A 20212-nucleotide genomic window follows, 5' to 3' on the forward strand; every position below is an offset into this window, starting at 1 on the left:
AGGGAGGAGGCGGGCGGGCGGGGGCTGGATGGTGGGGCCTCAGATCTGTTTCTTTCTTCTGTTTTGTATATGGCATAACTAACGCCGCCTTGCTTCTGTACAAATCGCTTGCTGAATTAATCCTGTGTTCTTTTCAAACAGGCACAGGCAAACTCGGCCCGCCAGATGTTTTGGGACTACAACTCCCATCATCCCTGGCCACTGGTCCTGTTAGCTAGGGATGATGGGAGTTGTAGTCTGAAAAACATCTGGAGGGCTGAGTTTGCCTGTGCCTGTTTGAAAAGAAGGCTGGTTTCTGTCTTGGCTCTTGCAAATGAGTCTGTCAAGAGCTTATGGTCCCAAACACTGCTGTCCGCTCTTTGAAGTAGCTTAGATCGGGGTAGGCAACCTAAGGCCCAGGGGCCAGATCCGCCCCAATCACCTTCTAAATCCAGCCCTTGGACAGTCTGGGAATCAGCGTGTTTTTACATGAGTAGAATGTGTCCTTTTATTTAAAATGCATCTCTGGGTTATTTGTGGGGCAGAGGAATTCGTTCATTATTTTTTCCCAATAGTCCGGCCCCCCACAAGGTCTGAGGGACAGTGGACCGGCCCCCTGCTGAAAAAGTTTGCTGACCCCTGGCCTAGACTATTCTTTGTTTCCTGTGAAAGCCCATTAATCAGCCCAACTGTCCTTACCAGCTTTGTTCTAGCCAAGGAATGTAAAAGAGAAAGGGCCTCGGTTAGAATAGGCGTGAAGGAGTTTGTCTCCTGTGTCTCGAAGTCAGGCTGGTCTAATTACAGTCATATCTTGGGTTGCAAACGCTGCGGGTTTTCGGGTTACGGACTGTGCCAAACCCAGAAGTGCCAGAACGGGTTACTGCCGGGTTCCACGCTTTGCGCATGCGCAGAAACACTGAATTGCATCACGCACATGCGCAGACGCAGGGCTGCGGTTTGTGAACGTGCCTCCCACACGGATCACGTTCGCAACCGGAGGTTCCACTGTACAGCCAGGGAGGGGGGGGGGATTATAAAGAAAGGAAAACTTTTTCTCAGTGGGAAATTTCCAATCCTTTGTTTGATGTGCTTGTCCTCTCTGCTCAGCTGAATAAAGGTGTGTTCATTGGATCTCCCTGTCTCTGTCTATTATTGGTTCTCTGTCCAAGACAGCTCAGGTCCAAATAGGGGACCCAACAAGACCCCCAGGCCCCCTTGACCACCTCCCTCCTGCCTCGGCCCCCCTGCAGTGGGAGAAGACGACCTCTGGCCGACAAGCCCGACCCACTTGGCTCGACAGGCTCTGGAGGAACCGGCCCTTTCCATTCGGGTTCTGCAGATCCCTTTTTAAGTGGTCCCCCCTTGATGTTGTCCCCTGGTGTTTTACAAGGGGACATTATGCAATTATTTTTATCTACTTATAAACGAACCTATTGCTGCATCCTGTCACGGCTTAAAATTGGCCGCTGTTTCTTTAATGCTTAAAAAGCTGGGTCAGCATGAATCAGCGGCCTGCACCGGTTGTATATACAGTGGTGCCTCGCAAGACGAAATTAATTCGTTCCGCAAGTTTTTTCTTCTTGCGAGTTTTTCGTCTTGCGAAGCACGGTTTCCCATAGGAATGCATTGAAAATCAATTAATGCGTTCCTAGGGAAACCGCTTGCCAGGCTGGCGGTGCGGAGAAGGGCTTTTCTCCGCACCGCAAGCCTTCAGGGCAGGTACGGGAACAGAGGGGAAGGGGCGCAGCGCTTCTCTGTTCCCGGGGCTTGCGATGGGAGGAGGGTTTTTCCTCCCCACCGCCAACATTCAGAACAGCATTCTGAATGTTGGCGGTGGGAAGGAAAACCCTCCTCCCACCCCAAGTCTTCAGGAAAGCCATCCGAAGGCTGGCGGCGGGAGGAGGTCTTTCCCCCCCACCGCCAGCCTTCGGAGGAGGTCCAAGGACAGTGGGGAAGACGCGCTGCGCTTCCCCGCTGTCCCGGAGATTTCCCTATGGGCTTTCGTCTTGCGAAGGAAGCCCATAGGGAAATTCGTTTTGTGAAGCGCCTCCAAAACGGAAAACCCTTTCGTCTAGCGGGTTTTCTGCTTTTATTCAATGTGCAATGGCAAAAGGTCCCCAAAGAGGAGTCCTTAGGTAGTTTGAAAGCCAGGCCAAAGTGACAAAGACGACCTTCTCCTGCATTTCAAAGGCGATTCTACTCACTCTAATGTGTGGGATGCCATTGAAAAGTATCTGGAGATTGCAACTGGCCCAGAATGCAGTAGTCAGGCAAGAGTTCTAAAATGCAATAGGCTGAAGTTCTGTTTTTTACATTTAAAGCTCTAATGGTCTGGCACCAGGATATTTGAAGGACCGCCATCTCCTGTTCAACACCGTATATGCACTGAAGCGATCTTTGGAGACCCTGCTCTGGGTCTTCCATGCAGTAGGCTGCTGTGTGGGACGCAGCCTTCTCAGCAGTGGCACCTACATTGGACAGGACCAGCGAGGGCAGAGCCGAGCTTGTGGCGAGTGTAAAAGCCCTTCTTGCAAAGCTGTTCCTTTCTACATGATTTTGTGGCTTCGTGATCTTTTGAAGACGAGGAGGGCAAATGAGGAGAGAGCTAGCCATGGCTAATAGCTAGGCTAGCTAGATGGGCCTCCTTGGACAGAGGCAGTCTACCTCTGAATACCAGTTACAAGCAAGCAGGGGAGGGTCCTTGGCTGCTTGTGGGGCTTCTCGGAAGCAGCAGTTGGTGGTTGATGATGAAGACTGACCAGTGCAGGAAACGGGAAGCTGAGATCCATCAGGGCTGCGCTAAGGCTCCAACAGAAAACGAGTGAAAGAGACCCTTTCTCCTGGCACAGATGGGAAGAACTGCCCTACAAGACTCATCTTGGGCAAGTTCCATTCAGGGGCAACTGCTGGGATTACTCTGAAGACAACAGGCCAGTACCTGACTGACGCCCAGGCTTCGGGCCGCTCTTTGGGGTCTTGTGAGAGGGGTCCTCTGGACGTTAAACTGAGGCAGGAGAGGATTGCAAGCACAAAATGAAGACGCACTCCCATTTCCAAACACACATTTATAGAATTTTCTTTTTTTTAAAAAAAAAAAAGACAGAGAAAGTATCTGGTACAGTCCTTTCTATCTTTTTTCTTCTTCAATATAAATATTTTCAAGTGTCTACAATGGTTGCCCCTCTCCTCTCCTTCTTTCTGCTTCGTCTCGGGAGCAGGACGTGGGAGGAGACGCGACGCGGGGGCAGCTTGGAGGGCGAGGCGAAGTCGCCCTCTCCACCTCCTGCTCCTCAAAGACCAAAATCCTTCGCAGAAGCAAGGCTTCCTTTCTCCTTTGTGAAATGGTGCAAATTGCCCCTGCGCCACCCCCCTCCCACCCCACCAGCAGGGGCCTCAAGGTGATTGCAAAGGCAGCATTTTTGACCCCCCACCCCCAAGAACCCCCTAACAAAAAACCCCAATACAGGGAAACCGCCATGCAGGAGTCCCAAAACAACTTCAACTCGGCTCCTCTACGCCCCACCCACCCATGGCAACGTCGTCAAGTTTGGCACTGTGTACGTCTTCAACCTGAGGTGGGCATGGAATGGGCAGGGAGGTGGTCTCGGCTCAAGACATGGAGACACAGCAGCGAGCGACACTCACTGTCTCCCCACCCTTCAAAACACAGCTTCTCCCAAGACGCCCCTCCTGCGTTCTGCCTTTTGGAAACCCCCCAGGCGGACCAGGCGTCGTGATGCCAGGGGCCGGGCCCTTTCGGGGTCTCCTGCCTGCACCAAGCCCTCGGCCAGCTGGGCAAGATCCGGGGGCTGCCGAGTCTCGTGCTTCTGGCAAAAGGCAGGGGAGAGCAGGGGTGGGCTGATGCCATAGAGAAAGGGCAGGGAGCCCGGCACCCAGAAGGAAGGAGTCCCGGAACGCGAAGGAAGCCCTGTGGGGTGCAAAGGGCGGCTTGCTCTCTCCCCCCACCACGCACAGCTGCTCTTCGCAGGTTCAAATGCAAAGCTGGGAGCTCCCACCGTCCCCAGCGCATGCGCGACTCGATCCTCTGCTTGCCAACGTGAGACATTTCCACTCAGGTGGCGGCCCGTGAAGCAGCTGGAGGCCTCTACCTGGATGGTCAAGGCTGCATCTTCAGTCTTCCTTCCCTCCCGCCCCCTCATGACCCTTTCAGTGCTTCGTACTTCCAACACACAAACACACACACATATATATGTCTCACCCTGCCCTCCACTCCGATGGCCCCAAATCTTAATCTCAGAGCCCCAGCCCCTCTTTGTCTCTCCCCCCCCACCCCTGTTTCAACGCCACCCTGCCCCTCCTTCGACCGGGCCCCTTCCTTTGGTTCCTCCTGCCCCCCCACCCCCTGCCAAACCGCACAGGGCACCACAACTAGAGCTTGAGAAGCACTGCATTTGAGATCCAGGCTGGGCGCAGGCCTCTCTCTCGAGGCAGACAAAAAATACTATGGGCCCAGTTCATCTTTCGCACTCAGGACCCTTCCTCTTCCTTCTTCATCTGCCAAAGCCCCGTTGGCTCCGGGTGGGGTTCTCCCCACGTCCATCCGTCCTCCCTCAGGCTCGGGGGGAGTAGCAGGGGTTGCGCGGGAGTTCGGTGAAGGACTTCAGTTCGTAGGGGATCCCCGAATCAATCTCAATCGACTTGCGGGAAAAGAGGAGGCGGATGTTGTCGTGCAGGTAGATCTTCCCCGACTTGGAGCTGTGGAACCTGGGAAGCGGAGGAGGCACGTTTCAGAGGTTAGGAACCTGGAGCACCATAAGGAGAGCCTGCAGCTGGATCAGGCCAGGGGCCCATCTAGTCCGGCATCACCAGATTCCTCAAGGAGAAACCCATAAGCAGAATCTGAGCACAAGAGCAACTCTGTCCGCCTGAGATTTCCAGCAACTGGGATTCAGGAGCACGGCTGTCTCCAGCTGTGGAGGCAGAGCAGAGCCATCCTGGCTTGTAGGCATCCAAAGCCCTCTCCCCTATGAATCTGAAGGGGGGGGGCAGTCTGCTTAGCTTGAGGAACAAAGGCACTATAGCCCAAGTGGGGTAAGATGTTGGCAGGGAGGGGAGGAGAACCTACAGAGCTGATTTAGCAAGATGGCATTCGATCCACTCGAGTGGACCGGTTTTGAAGGGGCGGCGGGGGAAGGCGGTCTGCAGGAGAAGGGCCAGATCCAGCACTTAAAAGGTGCTTGGGCCCAGCCTGGATGGTGTGCTAAGCTTTGACCTGCTGGGGCAAACCATCTACTCCTGAAGGGGGGGGCAGAGGTCACTTGGCTCCCACATTAAGTATCCCTACACAAAAGACATGACAGAATGAGGATCTCCAGTGAGGCGACATGTGGGAAGATTCAGGCCAGAAACAAGAAAGAATTTCTTCATGCAGTGCAGAGTTAAACTGTGGAACTCCCTCCCACAGGAAGCAGCAATGGATAGCCTTAAAAGAGGATTGGAATGGCTACTTGCCACAATGGCTACACTTCATCTTGATGGCTGCAGGCAGTGATGCTTCCAAATTCCATTTTCTGGAAACTGCAGGAATGGTGGGATCTCTCATACTCAAATCCTGCTTGCCGTTTCCCCATCAGGGCATCTGGCTGGCCACTGTGAGAACAGCAGCCTGGGCGAGAGGAGCCCTGTCACTCTTCTTAAAGTGGCCATACATATGTGAAATACATTTCCTTGTGATCTTTTGAGGAAAATGGGGCACAAAAATGTCACTGCCCAAGACAGCTTTTCCCCTAGAGCAGGGGTCAGCAAACTAAGGCCCACAGGCCAGATCAGGCCCACCTGGGTTTAAATCCGGCCCGTGCCCCAAAGCCGGAACCTGCCGCGACGCTGAGACTCCTGGCGATGGTGAGTGGCGGCAGCGGCTCTGCCACTCAATTGCCGCACCTGATTTACCTCGGCGCAGCGCGGGGACGTCTCTGCCAATCAAACGCCGCGCCTGGTTTACTCCAGCGTCGTTTGATTGGCAGAGATTGGCTTCTCACGCCTCGCCACCTCCGGAGGTCTGCTTTCCCTTCCCTGCCAGCTTCCACCTGCGCCGCCAGGAGACGCTGCGTATTGCAGCATAGCCACACCCTGCCCTTGCCCTGCCGCTGGATGCAAGGACACGAAGAGCCCTAAAGACGCACTTATTCGCAAGTAAGCCGCAATCATTTCAAGGCCGCTTGTTCACTGCCTGAAGAAGCACTCAAGCCCACAGAGATGAAATATGCTATGGATCGCGCCCCTGGGAAGGTAAGCGCAACGGCTGGCCCCCCTTGCCACTCCTCTGGCCCACCACAAGGTCTGAGGGACAGTGGACTGGCCTGCAGCTAGAAAAAATTGCCAACCCCTGCTCTAGAGACTGCCAGGATCAGGCACCGTTTGACTGCCATGCCTGGGGTGGGGAGGGTGAGAAGCAGCCTCCCCACCTCCAAGGCAACTGGGGGGAACAGCCCCATGCAAATATGGAGGTGGCAGCAGCCCCAGATAAAGACAGCACTCCCAAAACACTCACACTGCATTTGTATTATATTTTGCGCAGGACTTTCAGAAATCACCTTAAACCTTCCAGTTGGGATTCCTGCACTGCTGGGGGTGGACTGGATGACCCTCGGGGTCCCTCCCAAAGCTATGCTTCTAGGATTCTAGGCTTGGGCCCAGAAGCAAAAGCCCTGAGCGGGTCTTGTGTTTGGGCGTGTAAATAGATAGTCCTGCCAGGACAGGACTAGGGTGGCCCAGGAAGGGCCCAGGACCCCAGGCGGCCAGCCCCACGGCCAGCTCTTCCTCACCTCAGGTGCATCAGGTAGCAGAGGACCCTTCTGGGCACCTCGCTCTGGGCTGGGCTGGGGCCCTGCTCCACCTCCTCGCCAACGGGAACCAGGAAGATGCGATGGCGCAGGAAGGTGACGTGGTTGGCGGGCATGTCGTGGAAGTCGTAGGTCACCAGGAACATCTTCACCACCGTCTTGTTGGGGTTGAATAAGGTCTGCAAGAGGGGAGGCCGTCACGGAGGCAGGGGAGAGCGGCTGCCCCACGGAGGGGGGCATTGCAAGGGGTCTCCGGGTTCCCCACCCCCAAACCTCAGGCCAGCGCGGCCCCCACACCTCCCTGCTCCCCTCTCTCTCTGCATGCGCAGCTCAGGAGCCAAGCTGCCTGCCCACCTGCCCGCCTCTGCAACTCACCACTTGGATGGTGCCCGTTTTGGGGATGCTGTAGCCCTTCTTCCCCAAGGATTCCAAATCAATGACTCCCTGGAGCAGAGAGAGAAGGTCAGGGGCTCAGGGGGGCTCAGAGGACGGTGGGAGGGGCAGTGGAATAACGCTCACTTTGCAGACTGGGAAGCCACAAGCCCTGGGAGGGGAGCTGTGGGCGATGGAAAGGGCAGCTCCACTGGGCAGCGGCCAGGGCAGAGCATTTCGTGGCCACTTGAGCCACAGGAGAAACGCTGGATTAGCTAAGACCTTTCCATAGATAGATTAAGGATATCTTTGTTTGCAAAAATATGTGTGTTGTCTCTTTCTTCAAGCTGTGTTTTCTACAGGTCAGTTTCGTTTGCTGTGAGACATTAGTGCTGCATGTAGTATTAGGTTAGGAAGAAAAGGAGAGTGGGGAATGGTATTTGGGGTGGGGTCAGGTGGCAATGCTTTTCCATTCTTCTACTTAGTGTATGTGGGGGGGGGGGGTTGTGTCAGCATCACTTGTGTGGGTCCCCTTACTATTCACTTGTTGTATTTCCTTGGTGGTGAGAGAGGTTGGGGGTGGGCCTATGGTGTGGTTGTTTGTTTGTGATTGGCTGTGGTGGTCTTCGTTTTCATGTGTGAGTGGGGTGGGTGGGTGTTTTGGATCAGGTTAGCCATATTGATTTGTATGCTGTTGGTGGATTCTTGTCATTGTCTTGTTGGGCTGTGTATGTGATAAAGGGGAGCCATACCAGGGTGAAAGCGTCTTCTTCTGTTTGTCCCCATGTCAGTTTCAGTTTATTAGTTAATTTTTCTAGTAGGGCTGTTTCCCATACTATTTGGTACCATTGGTCCATGCTTACTTCTGACAGGTCTCTCCAGTGTCTGGTTATGATGTTTCTGGTTGCTGAGAGTAGGTGGGTTATGAGCTCTTTGTCGTGTGAGTGGCCATTATTGTCTTGGATGATGTTTAGTGGGGCCAGTTCTGGGGTGATTTCTAATACTTGCTTAGTTATTTTGCATATTTCTTGTTTGATTGATGGTCCGGAAGAGTTGGATTTTGGGACATTCCCACCACATGTGGAGGTATGTGCCTGTGGAGGTGCACCCTCTCCAGCATTTTGGTGAGGTTCCTGGGCGTATTAGCGCTAGTTTCCATGGCGTTAGGTACCACCTGTAGGTGAGTTTCAGTGGGAGTTCTTTTCTTTTAGCTGAGATGGATTCAAAGGGAGGTTTAGACCACATTGTAGTCCCTTGGGTGAGGTTAATCTCATAGCCTGTGTCATCCTCCCACTGTTTTTTGATAGAGTCATGGGGGGGTTGTGGGATTTTGGAGTGGTATTTTGAATATTGCGGATACCATCCCTTTGCCATGTCCCTTTGTTGTTAGGAGGAGGTTTTCAAAGGTTGTCAGGGGCCTAGTTGATGCTGATTTTACTACCAGATTGTTTAAGAGGGCATGTAATTGGTGGTGTGTTAGCCCCTAGTTTGTCTTGTATTTCTTATGTCAAAGTGGGCTTGTTATTTTTGTAGAAGTCTGCCAGACGGTATAAGCCTTTGCCTTGCCAGGTTTTTACCTGGAGGTTTTGTGCTGCATGGAGGAATAATGGGTGGTAAGCCAGGGGAATTAGTGGGGATGGGGTTGGGGACAGTTTGCCTGCTTCTTCCTTCCATGCTTTAAGCGTGGTCTGTGTGAACCTGTTTAGTGTTGTGGGGATTTTCCTCAGTTTGTGTGGGAGGAGTGGGAATGCCGTGATGGGGGTATTTTCAATTGTGTCTCTCTCCAGGTGTACCCATTGTTTTCTCTTGTCTTCTAGAATGTACGGGATTTAATACACAATTTATAAAGACGATGTTAAAATGATAAGAGATAATAATTAATGTAAAGAACTTATATGAAGATATAACAAAACAAGGAGAAGTCAATATGTATAAAACCAGAAGAGGAAGTTGAGGGAAGTCGGGGGGGTTGGGGTTTGGGAAATGTGTTTTGTTTTTTCTATTTCGATGATTTGAAATGCTAACATGATAGAAATAAAAAATCTAATAACAATTTAAACAAAAAATAAATAAATAGAATATATGGGATTTCCCAGCCAGGTTCATCCATGACCAACCAGGGGCGGCCAATGCCACCCCACTGCCCCAGTGGGTCTGTCCACAGAAGTCAGCCCCTGCCGTGCCCCCCTTCCCAAAGCTCCCCACCACCCACCACCCCCAGGGCACCTACCAGGAAGGGCGAAGGGGCGCTGTGCTCTGCTATGTCGAAATAGGTGACTTCCACGGGGAGGGTGGCATGCTGCGGGCAGTAGGAGCCGCTGGCCCCGATCTCTGCCGTGAAGCCCTCGATCCGGCCGGCCGGCGGGAAGCGCCCCTTCAGGATGGACTCCTGCGCAGGGAGGAAAGAGGGTGGGTGGGTGGGCCGGCCAGTACAGGGCTCCCTCCCAACACACAATGGGGCCTCCCATCTCGTCTCCAACCCCCCCTTTATCATGCAACTCAGCCATGCGGGCAAAGGGCTCTTTAACCCTTCCCTCCCCAGTGCAAACAGCAAGAGCAGCTCAGGCACTTGCATAATAATAATAATAATAATAATAATAATAATAATAATAACAACAACAACAACAACAACAACAACAACAATAGTACCCCAACCATCTGACTGGATTGCACAGCCGCTCTTGACAGCATCGACACTGGAGACCAGAAAAGGGTGTCTAGGAGCCCTTTGCCTGGCCATCACAGAGGCCAAAAGGGGCCACGTCATGCTGAAACCGCTTTACACGGGCGGGGGCGGGGGGGGGAGAGACATGTCCTGGATGCTTCAGTTGAGATTCATGGATTGAAAGGGGTTGGACTAGATGACCCTTGGGTCCCTCCCAACTCTATGATTCTCTGTTTCCATGTCCAAGGTGCCCTTTGCCCAGGAATCAGCTATCCCAGGGCCACTTAAAGGGCAGAGGCACCATCCGCTGCCCCTCCAGCCCCACCCCCCAGGGCAGACGGAGCCAGTCTCCCCATGGAAGAGGCGCCTCTCCGCCCTCCTCGTCCCGGGCGCCCGAGAGGAAGCTCTCCCTCGCACCCAGAGCCTCCCAGCCGCTGTTACCTCAAAGTTCCCCAGCAGGGCGCGGCTGGTGGAGGTGGTGGCCCAGGGGGTGGCGCTGGGGGGCCTGCAGCCCGCTGGGCTCCTGGGCAGGCTGCTGCGGAGATGTCTCCTGTTGGGGCAGAAGGTTGGGGGGTCAGTTTGAGCAGAGGCCCCCCACGCCCTGCCCACCCCGGAGACCTGCCAGAGCAAAGCACCCAGGCAGCATCTCCAGAGAGCCGGGGGGGCAACCCCTCCCTCTGCCAGGGAGACAGCCAAGGGCAAGGCTGCCAGCCAGGGCACCCAAGCAGGGAAGGCCCAAGAGCCCCCCTCCCAGTCCAGCAACTCTGGGCAGCCACCTGGGGGGTCACTGACTGTGGGGGGAGCCAAAAGGGAACGCAGGGAGAAGCACTTACTGTTTGAGGCGCAGCCCGGCCTTCAGCTGGCAGCCGGCAGAACCACTGGTGGCCGAGCCCTGGGGGGGTTAGGGTGGGGGGTGAGGAGACACAAAGGGGGGAGAGGGAGGTTAGAGGCTGGACCCCCAAACGCAGCGAAGGAGCCTCGCGGTCTGAACTGCAAAGCAACGGCATCTTACGCACATTGGACTTGTGCAATAACAGCTCCGCCTTTGCAGGCCAACAGGTTGGAATTCCGCAGGGCAGAGAGCTTGAAGGCTCTTTTTGTGCCAGGAAACCCCTACTGTGCTGGGGGCAGGGGGTGCAATGCTGGTTCCAGAAGGCTAGAGATGCTCACGCTGGGGCAACTGGAGAAGACGCGTCTTTGCATCTCCCCAGGAGCCTTGGGGCTGAACCCCCATGTAAGATGCGGTCGCACCGAACTCTCAAAAAGCGGTTCCCACAAAGTGACCGTCATCTGGGCCCCACAAGCCCCACTGTGCAGGCAGCCAGCCCAGGAACTGCATGCGCATGTGAATTCCCCCACACGGACAGGCCCCAGAGGCGAGGGGTCCGAGCTACCTGTGCCCTCTATTCCAGATGCCTGCCTGGGACCCCCACACCTGCCCACCAAGCCCCAAAGGACCCCCGTCAGTGGGGTCCCATTCCCCCAACCTCACAGCAACAGCTCAGCCTTCCTGCCTGCTCTTCTCTCAGGGGGAGAAGCCCCCGCAGTGACTTACTAGAAGTGTCCCCTGAGAGGGTCCTCTGGAGCCAGTGTGCCTGGAGGAGGTGGGCACCCATGGGCAGGAGAGGGGAGCCAAGCCTGGGGATGGGCAGATGCCAGGGAGAGCACCCAGGTGGGAGGCAGGATGCCCACTGGCTCCTGCAGAGCCGGCCGGCGGCTGGGCTCTTCCAGAGAGAGGCCGGCGGGTCACATGCTCAGTGACCAGGCAGTGACCTCCCTGGCACAGAGAGGGGGAAAGGGACAGGGCAGGGGCCAGCAGCTCTCCTCCGGGGCCGAGGCATCACAAGGCACCCCTCGTGCCAAAGGGCTTCACGCCCATGGCACAACCCTTGGCTCAGAGCTCAGCCTTGATGTGGAGGGAGATGGAGGAGAGCCTTCGTCTGAGCATCTGCAGACGGCCCTTTCCTCCCTCTGCACATCTGGATGTGGGGGGGGTCTCTTCTCTTGCAGAGCTTGGCCACCGCAGCCCCCCACCCCCATCACCCTGCCCTCCTTGGCACGGGCCCCACAACCACAACAATGGCCTCCCCAACCCCCAGAGCAAGGAAGGAGCCCCCAAGACAGGCTGGCAGGTTAAAGGAAGCCTCTCTTAGTCCAGGCCAGCCTTTCTCCACCTGTGGGTCCCCAGATGTTGTGGAAGTACAACTCCCATCACCCCTAGCTAGCAAGGCCAGAGCTCAGGGATGATGGGAGTTGTAGTCCCACAACATCTGGGGACCCACAGGTGGAGAGCCGCTGGTCTAGGCTTTTGGGGTGAAACAGGGTTCTCTCTCCCTTCCCTCTGGCCTCACCTGGGCAGACACTGAATTGACCTGGCTGGCAAGGCCAAACTCACTTATAGCAAAGGCTGCAAATACAAGACGCCTGAGGACCAGCATTCATATTTCTGGGTACCCACCGACGGCTCCAGTCTTCTCAACTCAGGAATAGCAGGCAAGGGCCAGAGAAAATCCTTTGCAGAGACTGAGAGGCGACCAAACGAGGCTCTCCTCCTCACTGGGAGACAAACTATTGTCTGCAACATTTCCTTGGTGACATTTTGTATGTTTCTATATTTTTACTCTATTCTATCCTGGATTTAACTTTCCGCATGCTTCAAATCATGGTTGCGAATCTCCCAAGCGATCCTTTCATTGTTCTACCTTTTCCGTAAACCGCTTTGAGGTTTCTTCCTACGACCGAGTGGCGTATAAAGTAAATACAGTCGTACCTTGGTTCACGAAGGCCTTGCGACTCAAACGTTTTGGGTCCCGAACGCTGCAAACCCAGAAGTGAGTGTTCCAGTTTGCGAACGTTCTTTGGAACCCGAACGTCTGACGCGAATTCCACGGCTTCCGATTGGCTGCAGGAAGCTCCTGCAGCCAATCAGAAGCCGTGCCTTGGTTTTCAAACATTTTCGGAAGTCAGACAGACTTCCGGAACAGATACCGTCTGAGAACCAAGGTACAACTGTATATGAAATATATGAAATAAAGAATAAATAATATCACAGAAGCCCAGTCCTTTTCCAAAATGCTGCAACCTTCCTCCCCCGACCCCCACATAGGGGGGAGCTCACACACCCCCAGCCCCCCCCCAGCAAAGCAAAGCAAAATCTCACCTTGGCCACCGGCAACAGGTGGTTCCAGAAAGGGGCGCCCTTGGCGTCGGTGCTGCGGCAGGAGGCTGGCACGGGGGGGCAGGGCGGGGCCCTCTTCTTCTTCTTCCGGGCAGGGGGGCGCCCCTCATCCTCAGAGCCCCCCACCTCAGCCGCCCCCTCCGCCGAAGAGGGCAGCAACTTCCGCTTCGCCGGGCAGCAGCCGGTCCCTCCGCCAAGGAGCCCGCCGCTGGGGTGTGGAGTCTTTTCGGCAGAGCCCAGCCCGTTGGCATCCGAGCCTCGAGCCGGCGGCGGAGTGCCAGGCTCTAGGTGCCCTCCGGGTGCCCCCAGGGGCGCGTCCCCCAGCTGGGGCTGATGTGCAAGGTTGTGCAAGCCAGGGCCCAGGAGGCGGTTGGGGCCAGGGGCCCCCTGGTCCCTGGGGCCCCCGTTCTTCTCCTGCCCCCCGGCAGGGCCAGGGTCCGGCGAGGCGGGGGCGCAGCCTCTCTTCGCCGTGTGCAAAGTGTCGCAAGGGGTGTGCGGGGCCTGCGCTGGGGTGGCCCCTCGTGCCCCGGGGGGGCTGCTCTCGGGGCGGTGCTCCACCACCCGCAGGCCGCTGTGGGAGAAGTGCTGGGCGGCGCCCCCCAGGGAGAGCTCGTCCACCAGCAGCCCATCCTCAATGTCATCGTCCCCCTCCTCCCAGCGGCCCCTCTTGGCGTCCCACTCGGCCCCCTCCGGCCCCCGCTGGGGCTCCGGGCAGGGGCGCTTGATGGGCTGCCTCCCGGGAGCCCTCTGTTCCGGAGGCGGGGAGCAGCCGGCTGGCGGGGAGAAGATAGAGACCTGGTAGACCTTCTGGCAGGCGAGCTCCGGGGGGCCGCAGCCCATCAGGACCCCGCGGTGGCGGCGCCAGGGGAGGGGCCCTTCCTCCTCCGCCTCCTCCTCTTCCTCCTGCTCCTCCTCCCGGCTGGTGCCTGCACTGCGCTCCTGGGGGAGGGCCGACTCTGCATTGATGTGCCGCATGGGGTGCGATGGGGCAGGGAAGGGTGCTAAAGTGCCGCGGGGCGTTTGGGAGCCTGGAGAAAGCCCCTGCTATGAAGTGTGCTTCATGGCCGCATCTGGAACGAGAAGAGAAGGCGGGTGAGGGGCAGCGCAAAAATAAAAGGCTCATGAACTCCTGCGCAGACTCAAGAAAGTGGAGAGATACTGCCAGGATACTTATAGCAAAAAATGGGAAAGGGAGGGAAATCCCATCCATCAAAGAATGGCTGCCTCAAAGCAGCCGGGCACTCACCCCTCTGCAAAGGGTCCCTCGTCCTCCACCTGGGCGCCCTGGGCTCCCCCTCCAGCAGCAGGCGGTGGCTGGCGTAGCCGGCAGGCGAGATCTTCCACCCTGGCACTCCCCAGAAGCGGCGTGGCTGCCTGGGAATGGCTCCCACCATCACGGGCTGTGGCGCAAGTTCTGCCTCCCGGCCTCCTCAAAGTCCTCGCGGGCAAACAGGGCAACTCGGAAGCAGCAGCAGCAGCAGTGGGGCTGCGGGGAAACAAACACAGAATCATCATCATCGTTAATCATTTCATTTCTATACTGCTTTATATTTTGAAGGTGGGGGGAACCAAAGTGGTTTACAACACATTAAAACACCCAGTAAAACGGAAAAAGAAGGAACTTTTTATCACGTGTGGTGGGAATGTAAGAAAGTGAAAAACTTCTGGGAAATGATATATAATGAAATGAAAAAGATGTTGAAATATACATTTATTAAAAAACCAGAAGCATTTTTTACTTGGCATTGTAGGGGAGGATGTTAACAGTCATGTCTGTAAGTTGCTCTTATACGCAGTAACGGCAGCAAGAATACTATTGGCACAAAAATGGAAGCAAGAAGAATTACCGACGAAAGAGGAATGGCAAATTAAATTAATGGACTACGCAGAATTAGATAAATTAACAGGAAGGATTCAAAACCTGCGGGACCAGAGATTCTAAGAAGATTGGAGTAAATATCTGAACTATTTGAAAAGCAATTGTAATAAAACAGATTACGCTAGTAGAACTGCAAGAAGTTCTGTAAGGAGGATTATATGAAATATTGCAAGGAAGACTATGAAGAGAATTATTAATGATAATTAAAAGTAATAGAGAAATTAAGAAATGCAGAATAAGTGATAAAGAATGGAAAATCTCCAGAGGTTGCTGACAGAAGTCTAAAATATTGTATAAGATAAGAAGTTATAGAATCATAGAATAGAATAGAATCATAGAATCCTAGAGTTGGAAGAGACCAGAAGGGCCATCGAGTCCAACCCCCTGCCAAGCAGGAAACACCATCAGAGCACTTTATATTTATATTAAATGACTGTTGGAAATAATATGTTAAAAAATTAATAAAAATGTGTATGTGTGTGTGTGTGTGTGTGTGTGTGTGTGTGTAACATCCAGTAAAATGATCCAGAAGGAAACAAATTCAAACGTCAAGGAAATTATTTCAGATGCTTCTCTAAGGGACATTTTGCTTCCTCCCTATTTATTTATTTACCTACTTAATTGACAGAGCTGCCCCACAGCAGAAGGACTCCAGGAAGCCAGAGGGTCAGACTAAGACCGCTCCTTCGTGAAGTTCACGGGGTGACCTTGGAGTCGGTCGCAGCCTCTTCGCCCACCTTCCAGGGACGTTGTAGAGATTAACTGAGGAGGGGGTGAACCATGGACCCCTTGTAGAAAAAGGTGGGTCATATATGCAACAAATAAGCTCTTTTGCTGACCTGCCTAAGAAAGCTGGAGAGGCCAGCCAGGTGGAGATGTCAGTCACAAGCCTGGCATCCAGAGATCTCCACATGGTTGCAACTGGACCTGCACCAGGTGCGAAACACGCCTGATGCCTGGGGAATTTCTAGCTTAGGACCGTAAGCTCGTCTCTTCTAGGGGGCCAGGGTGGCTACCCCTGTTGCTCCCCAGGCACTGTTGAATGACACTTCCCATCCCCACCCCCTGCCACTGGCTGGTTGCCGCAGTGCGTGGAAGGGCCACAGGTCCCCAGTCCCTGCTCAGTGGGAAGCTCAGCAGAGACTCCCCCTGCAAGGAGGAATCATGCTGCAACCGCAGGCTGTTCTCTTGCGCACTCACCAAACTCTCGCTCACATGGCCCTTAACTGTAGGATGATCTCCGCCAACAATTTCTAGACCATCTATGTATTCCAACATGGAAACCAGAGAGGGAGGTTATGCGCTTCTTATTACAGGGGAGAGACCAGGAACTCACCAAGACAATAGCTAAGGTCCTCTATTTGATTTTTTGTCGCCGAAGTACGCTACAGGATCCTGCCCTTGCTGGAAACCCTCAGAGATGAGGCAGACTGCTCGCCTCTTCTGCCCTTTGGCGGGTGACTGTGCCGTTGGGTGGCAACGAGATCGCACTGGCCTATCTATTCTGAATGTATTCTGAATGTTCTTATGTGATGCCCAGAAAGGTTACTTGACTTGCTAACTCACCAGTTCCACAGGACCTTTCAAACAGAGAGTGGCAATGGCAGCAGGGGTCTTCTCCCACGGCACTCCGCCAGCAGCAGAGACCCCAGAAGCACTCGATTCTGGCAGAGCCCCTTCTTCAAGACCTGAGAGAAGCACACAGAGGACCAGGTGAGAGATGCACTCGTTGCTACGTGGCCCCTCAAAGGGCACAAAAATAATGCTTAATTATGCAATCATCAAATTCTCTCAAGTACCAAATAATATGTATTAGTTAAGGTGGGAGACACTTGGCTTGCCAGTACATTGATCCTTGGTTCTCAAACTTAATCCGTTCCGGAAGTCCGTTCCAAAACCAAATCGTTCCAAAACCAAGGCGCTCTTTCCCATAGAAAGTGAAAATGAAAATGAATTAATCCGTTCCAGAGTTTTAAAAACAACCGCTAAAACAGCAATTGAACATGAATTTTACGATCTAACCAGACCATTGATCCATAAAATGAAAGCAATAAACAATGTACTGCAGTCACACAATCAATCCATCAGTAGCTGAACTGAGTTCCACACAGTCACAAAAACAAAACAAAAAAGAACAACAAAAACGCAAAATAGTAAAAACAGACCTCAAAACGGAAGTGTGCAACTCAAATTGGAAGCGTAACATTCAAAACGGACCATGTTTGGCTTCCGAAAAAAGTTTGCAAACTTACTTCCGGGTTTGCAGTGTTTGGGTTCCAAGTTGTTTGAGTACCAAGGCATTTGAGAAGCAAGGGACCACTGTAGTGCATGTGAGAAGGATCTTGGGGTCTTAGTGGAACATGAGTCCACAGTGTGATGCAGCAGCAGAAAGAGCTAATTCTATTCTAGGCTGCATCAACAGAAGTCTAGTGTTTTGACCAAGGGAAGTTATAGGGCCGTTGTTCTATTCTGCCTTGATCAGACCACACCTGGAACACCGTGTCCGCTTCTGGGCACCACAATTTAGGAAGGATATTGCGAAGCTGGGAGGCGTGCAGGGGAGGGAGGGCAACCAAGATGACCAAGGGTCTGGAAGCCAAGCCTGATGAGGAACAGTTGAAAGGGCCGGGGATGTTTATCCTGGAAAAGAGGAGACTGAGAGGAGCCAGCCAACAGGCCCAGGTGCATCCCAAGCAAGAGATAGAGGGAGAAAGAGGGGACGGGGCGTGGGAGCCACGAGCCCCACCACCGACCACAGAGGGAAGGCAGGAGGCCTAGCGCCCCAAGGAGGAGCGAGTGGAAAAAGAATCTGTGCAATTCCGGGGGCTTGTGCAACACTTCGCAAGAAGAGGGTGAGAGATGCTGAGGCCACTTTCCCGGGCTCTGCTTTCCTTGTACGGCAGGTTCAGGTGCTGCCCTGTCCCTCCTGTGGCATCTGTCTTCCCAGGAGCCCTTTCTCCACCCCCATCGTTCTGCCCAGACACTGAGGTCCAGCTCCGAGGGCCTTCGGGCAGTTCCCTCCCTGCGAGAAGCCAAGTTACAGGGAACCAGGTAGAGGGCCTTCTCAGTGGTGGCACCTGCCCTGTGGAATGCCCTCCCAGCAGATGTCAAGGCAATAAACAACTAAGACACCTGAAGGCAGCCCTGTTTAGGGAAGTTTTTAATGTCTGACAATGCATTGTTTTTAATATTCGGTTGGAAGCTGCCCAGAGCAGCTGGGGAAACCCAGCCAGATGGGCGGGGTATAAATTATAAACTATTATTATTATTCTGAGCAAAATGAAGCAGCAGGCTGAGGCGGCATCCAGTATCTGAACTGGAAGAGCCATGCCAGCCTCATGAGAGAAAGGAAGGAGGAACTGGTGGGACTCATCGCCTCATCATGAAGCAGCCAGACCTGAAAAGGAGAGAACTAGACGCCCCCAGGTTCCTCTGGCTGAGCAGGGATGGGTCAAAGTCCCGTGGGCAAGAGGCAGCGGTGGGGCCCTGCCACCCACAATTCCTATTCCCCCCCCCCACTGCATATGCGTGGGGGGAGAGGGGGCAGAAGAGGCCCAGGGCCTCTGGGCTTGGCAGATCTCTCCTGGAGCCTTTTACAAGCTCCAAATAGGGGCAGCGAGGCTGCAAAGAGGCTGCCGCCAGCTCAGCGAGACCTGAATCCTTTCACAGGAGTTGAGGAGGATACTGGAATCCCAAGGAAGAATGTAAGGCAGGGAGCAGAAAGAAGCCCAGGGCCCCGAACCAAGCAAGGGGACAGCGCTTTGGTTTCCGAACGTTTTGGAAGTCAAACGGACTTCCAGAACGGGTTCCGTTCGATTTCCAAGAATGACTGTATTTAACAGGGGGTTGGAATTACAAGCAGGAAACCAAAGACAGGGAGGAAGCAGGTGCAAGGCAGGAAATGCCCCCAAAGGCCAGCGCTGGAGCCACCCAGGGCCAAATGGAAGCAAAAGGAAGCATCACAAGGGCACAGCCCACGAGGGTGGTCCAGAAGCGCCCCCACCCCTTCCTCATGCCTCTCTGGGCTGTAAGTCCCTAGGCAGAGTCCAGGAGACCCCAGCCCTGCTCCCCCACATGTGGGAGAGGCCATGCCATTCATCTCCAGGGACCGCAGGCCGGACGGTCCAATTCCGCCTTTGCCAACCAGTTGTTCGCCAGACGGGTTGGACTAGATGATCCTCAGGGTCCTTTCCGGCTCTAGAAAAAACTATGATTCTATGTTTTGGATCATGGGAGTGGTAGTCCAGACCAACGGCAGGGCGCCAAGTTGGCAAAGGCTGAATCCAACAGACCCCTGCCTCCGGGGTGGGGCTGCCCCCCGTCCTGATCATCCCCCAGCTCCCTCCACAGATCCACCCGCACATCTCGTCAGTGCTAGAGGGCTCGGGCAAGCGAGCCAAGCCATATTCCGAGGGGTAGGCAGTCCTCAGCCACTTTTAGGCAGGAAGCTCCTTCCGAAGCAAGTCTTTACCTTTCTCTTCCTGCAGAGGCACCCAGAGACTCCCCAGGAGCCGGAGAGGGAGGCCTCTGCCCAGGTTGGCACAAGTGCCAGGCGGGTAAAGACCCAAACTGGTGAGTTATGCAAAGGGAGTTCCCAGGGTCCTGGGTCTAGCTCTACTTGCTGCCCCCCTCCCAATTCACCTCCCCTGGACAGACACCCCCTCCCCATTCAGTCAGCTGTCACCATGGTGGTGGCTGAGCCAGCCAATGGGAGGACAGTATGTAAATCAGCCAAGAAAGCCAAACAACAAAAGGGGGGCAGGGGGCATTGGAGGGGGGGTCTCCTGCCAGTGCCTTCCTCCAGCCCTGCTGCCCCCGGAGACGCCACCAAGCCCAAACAGCCAATGCCAGGGTGCCAACAGGGAACCACTGCTTGCTCTACCCCACCTTCCTCTCCATGGAGCTCAAGCTGGCATTCCTGGTCGTCATTTAATCCCCACCACAACCCTGTGAGGGACGCCAGGCTGAGAGGCAGGGCGACTGGTGCCCAAGCTCACCCCGGGAGCTACAGGGCCGGGGGGGGGGATTCGAGCCCTGGACTCCGTGGCCAACGCTCTAACCACTAGACTGCAGGGTCTCTCTCCCCTCTCCCTGCTTCTTGGATCAACAAGACAGGTCTTTCCCCTTCCCCAGCTACAGCTGGGGGGCAGGGGGAATACAGAATGGTAGAGTTGGAAGGGACCCCTAAGGGCCATCCAGTCCAACCCCCCGAAATGCAGGAGCCACAGCTAAAGCGTCCCTGGCGGTTGCCGTTCCATTTCCCTGAGCTGCAGCACCCATTTCAGTCACACCTAAGCAAAGCTTGTTCGCTGCCCCTTTCTCTCTCTGTCACACAC

General features: G+C 54.6%; 2 protein-coding genes across 4 annotated transcripts in view; both read right to left on the minus strand.

Moving 5' to 3' along the window:
• Positions 1–20212, minus strand: part of PIGO (phosphatidylinositol glycan anchor biosynthesis class O) — a 125719-nt gene that overhangs the window by 34841 nt on the left and 70666 nt on the right. The gene's annotated exons all lie outside the window — the stretch shown is intronic.
• Positions 3030–20212, minus strand: part of ATOSB (atos homolog B) — a 33918-nt gene continuing 16735 nt past the window's right edge. For 2 of the 3 annotated variants that reach the window (XM_083466034.1, XM_083466035.1), the window contains 9 exons: positions 16443–16564; positions 14244–14483; positions 12980–14067; positions 10653–10711; positions 10261–10369; positions 9385–9543; positions 7158–7226; positions 6765–6961; positions 3030–4704 (listed from right to left, as the gene is read on the minus strand). In XM_083466034.1, coding sequence (XP_083322160.1) covers positions 4551–4704; positions 6765–6961; positions 7158–7226; positions 9385–9543; positions 10261–10369; positions 10653–10711; positions 12980–13972 — 1740 coding nt within the window. In that variant the 5' untranslated portion in view covers positions 13973–14067; positions 14244–14483; positions 16443–16564 and the 3' untranslated portion in view covers positions 3030–4550. Of the gene's footprint in view, positions 4705–6764; positions 6962–7157; positions 7227–9384; positions 9544–10260; positions 10370–10652; positions 10712–12979; positions 14068–14243; positions 14484–16442; positions 16565–19347; positions 19526–20212 lie in introns of those variants that run through there. The other variant, XM_083466036.1, reaches the window with a different exon arrangement.

Source organism: Podarcis liolepis (genome assembly GCF_965112155.1).
Source record: "Podarcis liolepis genome assembly, chromosome: 11".
Lineage (NCBI taxonomy): Eukaryota > Metazoa > Chordata > Lepidosauria > Squamata > Lacertidae > Podarcis > Podarcis liolepis.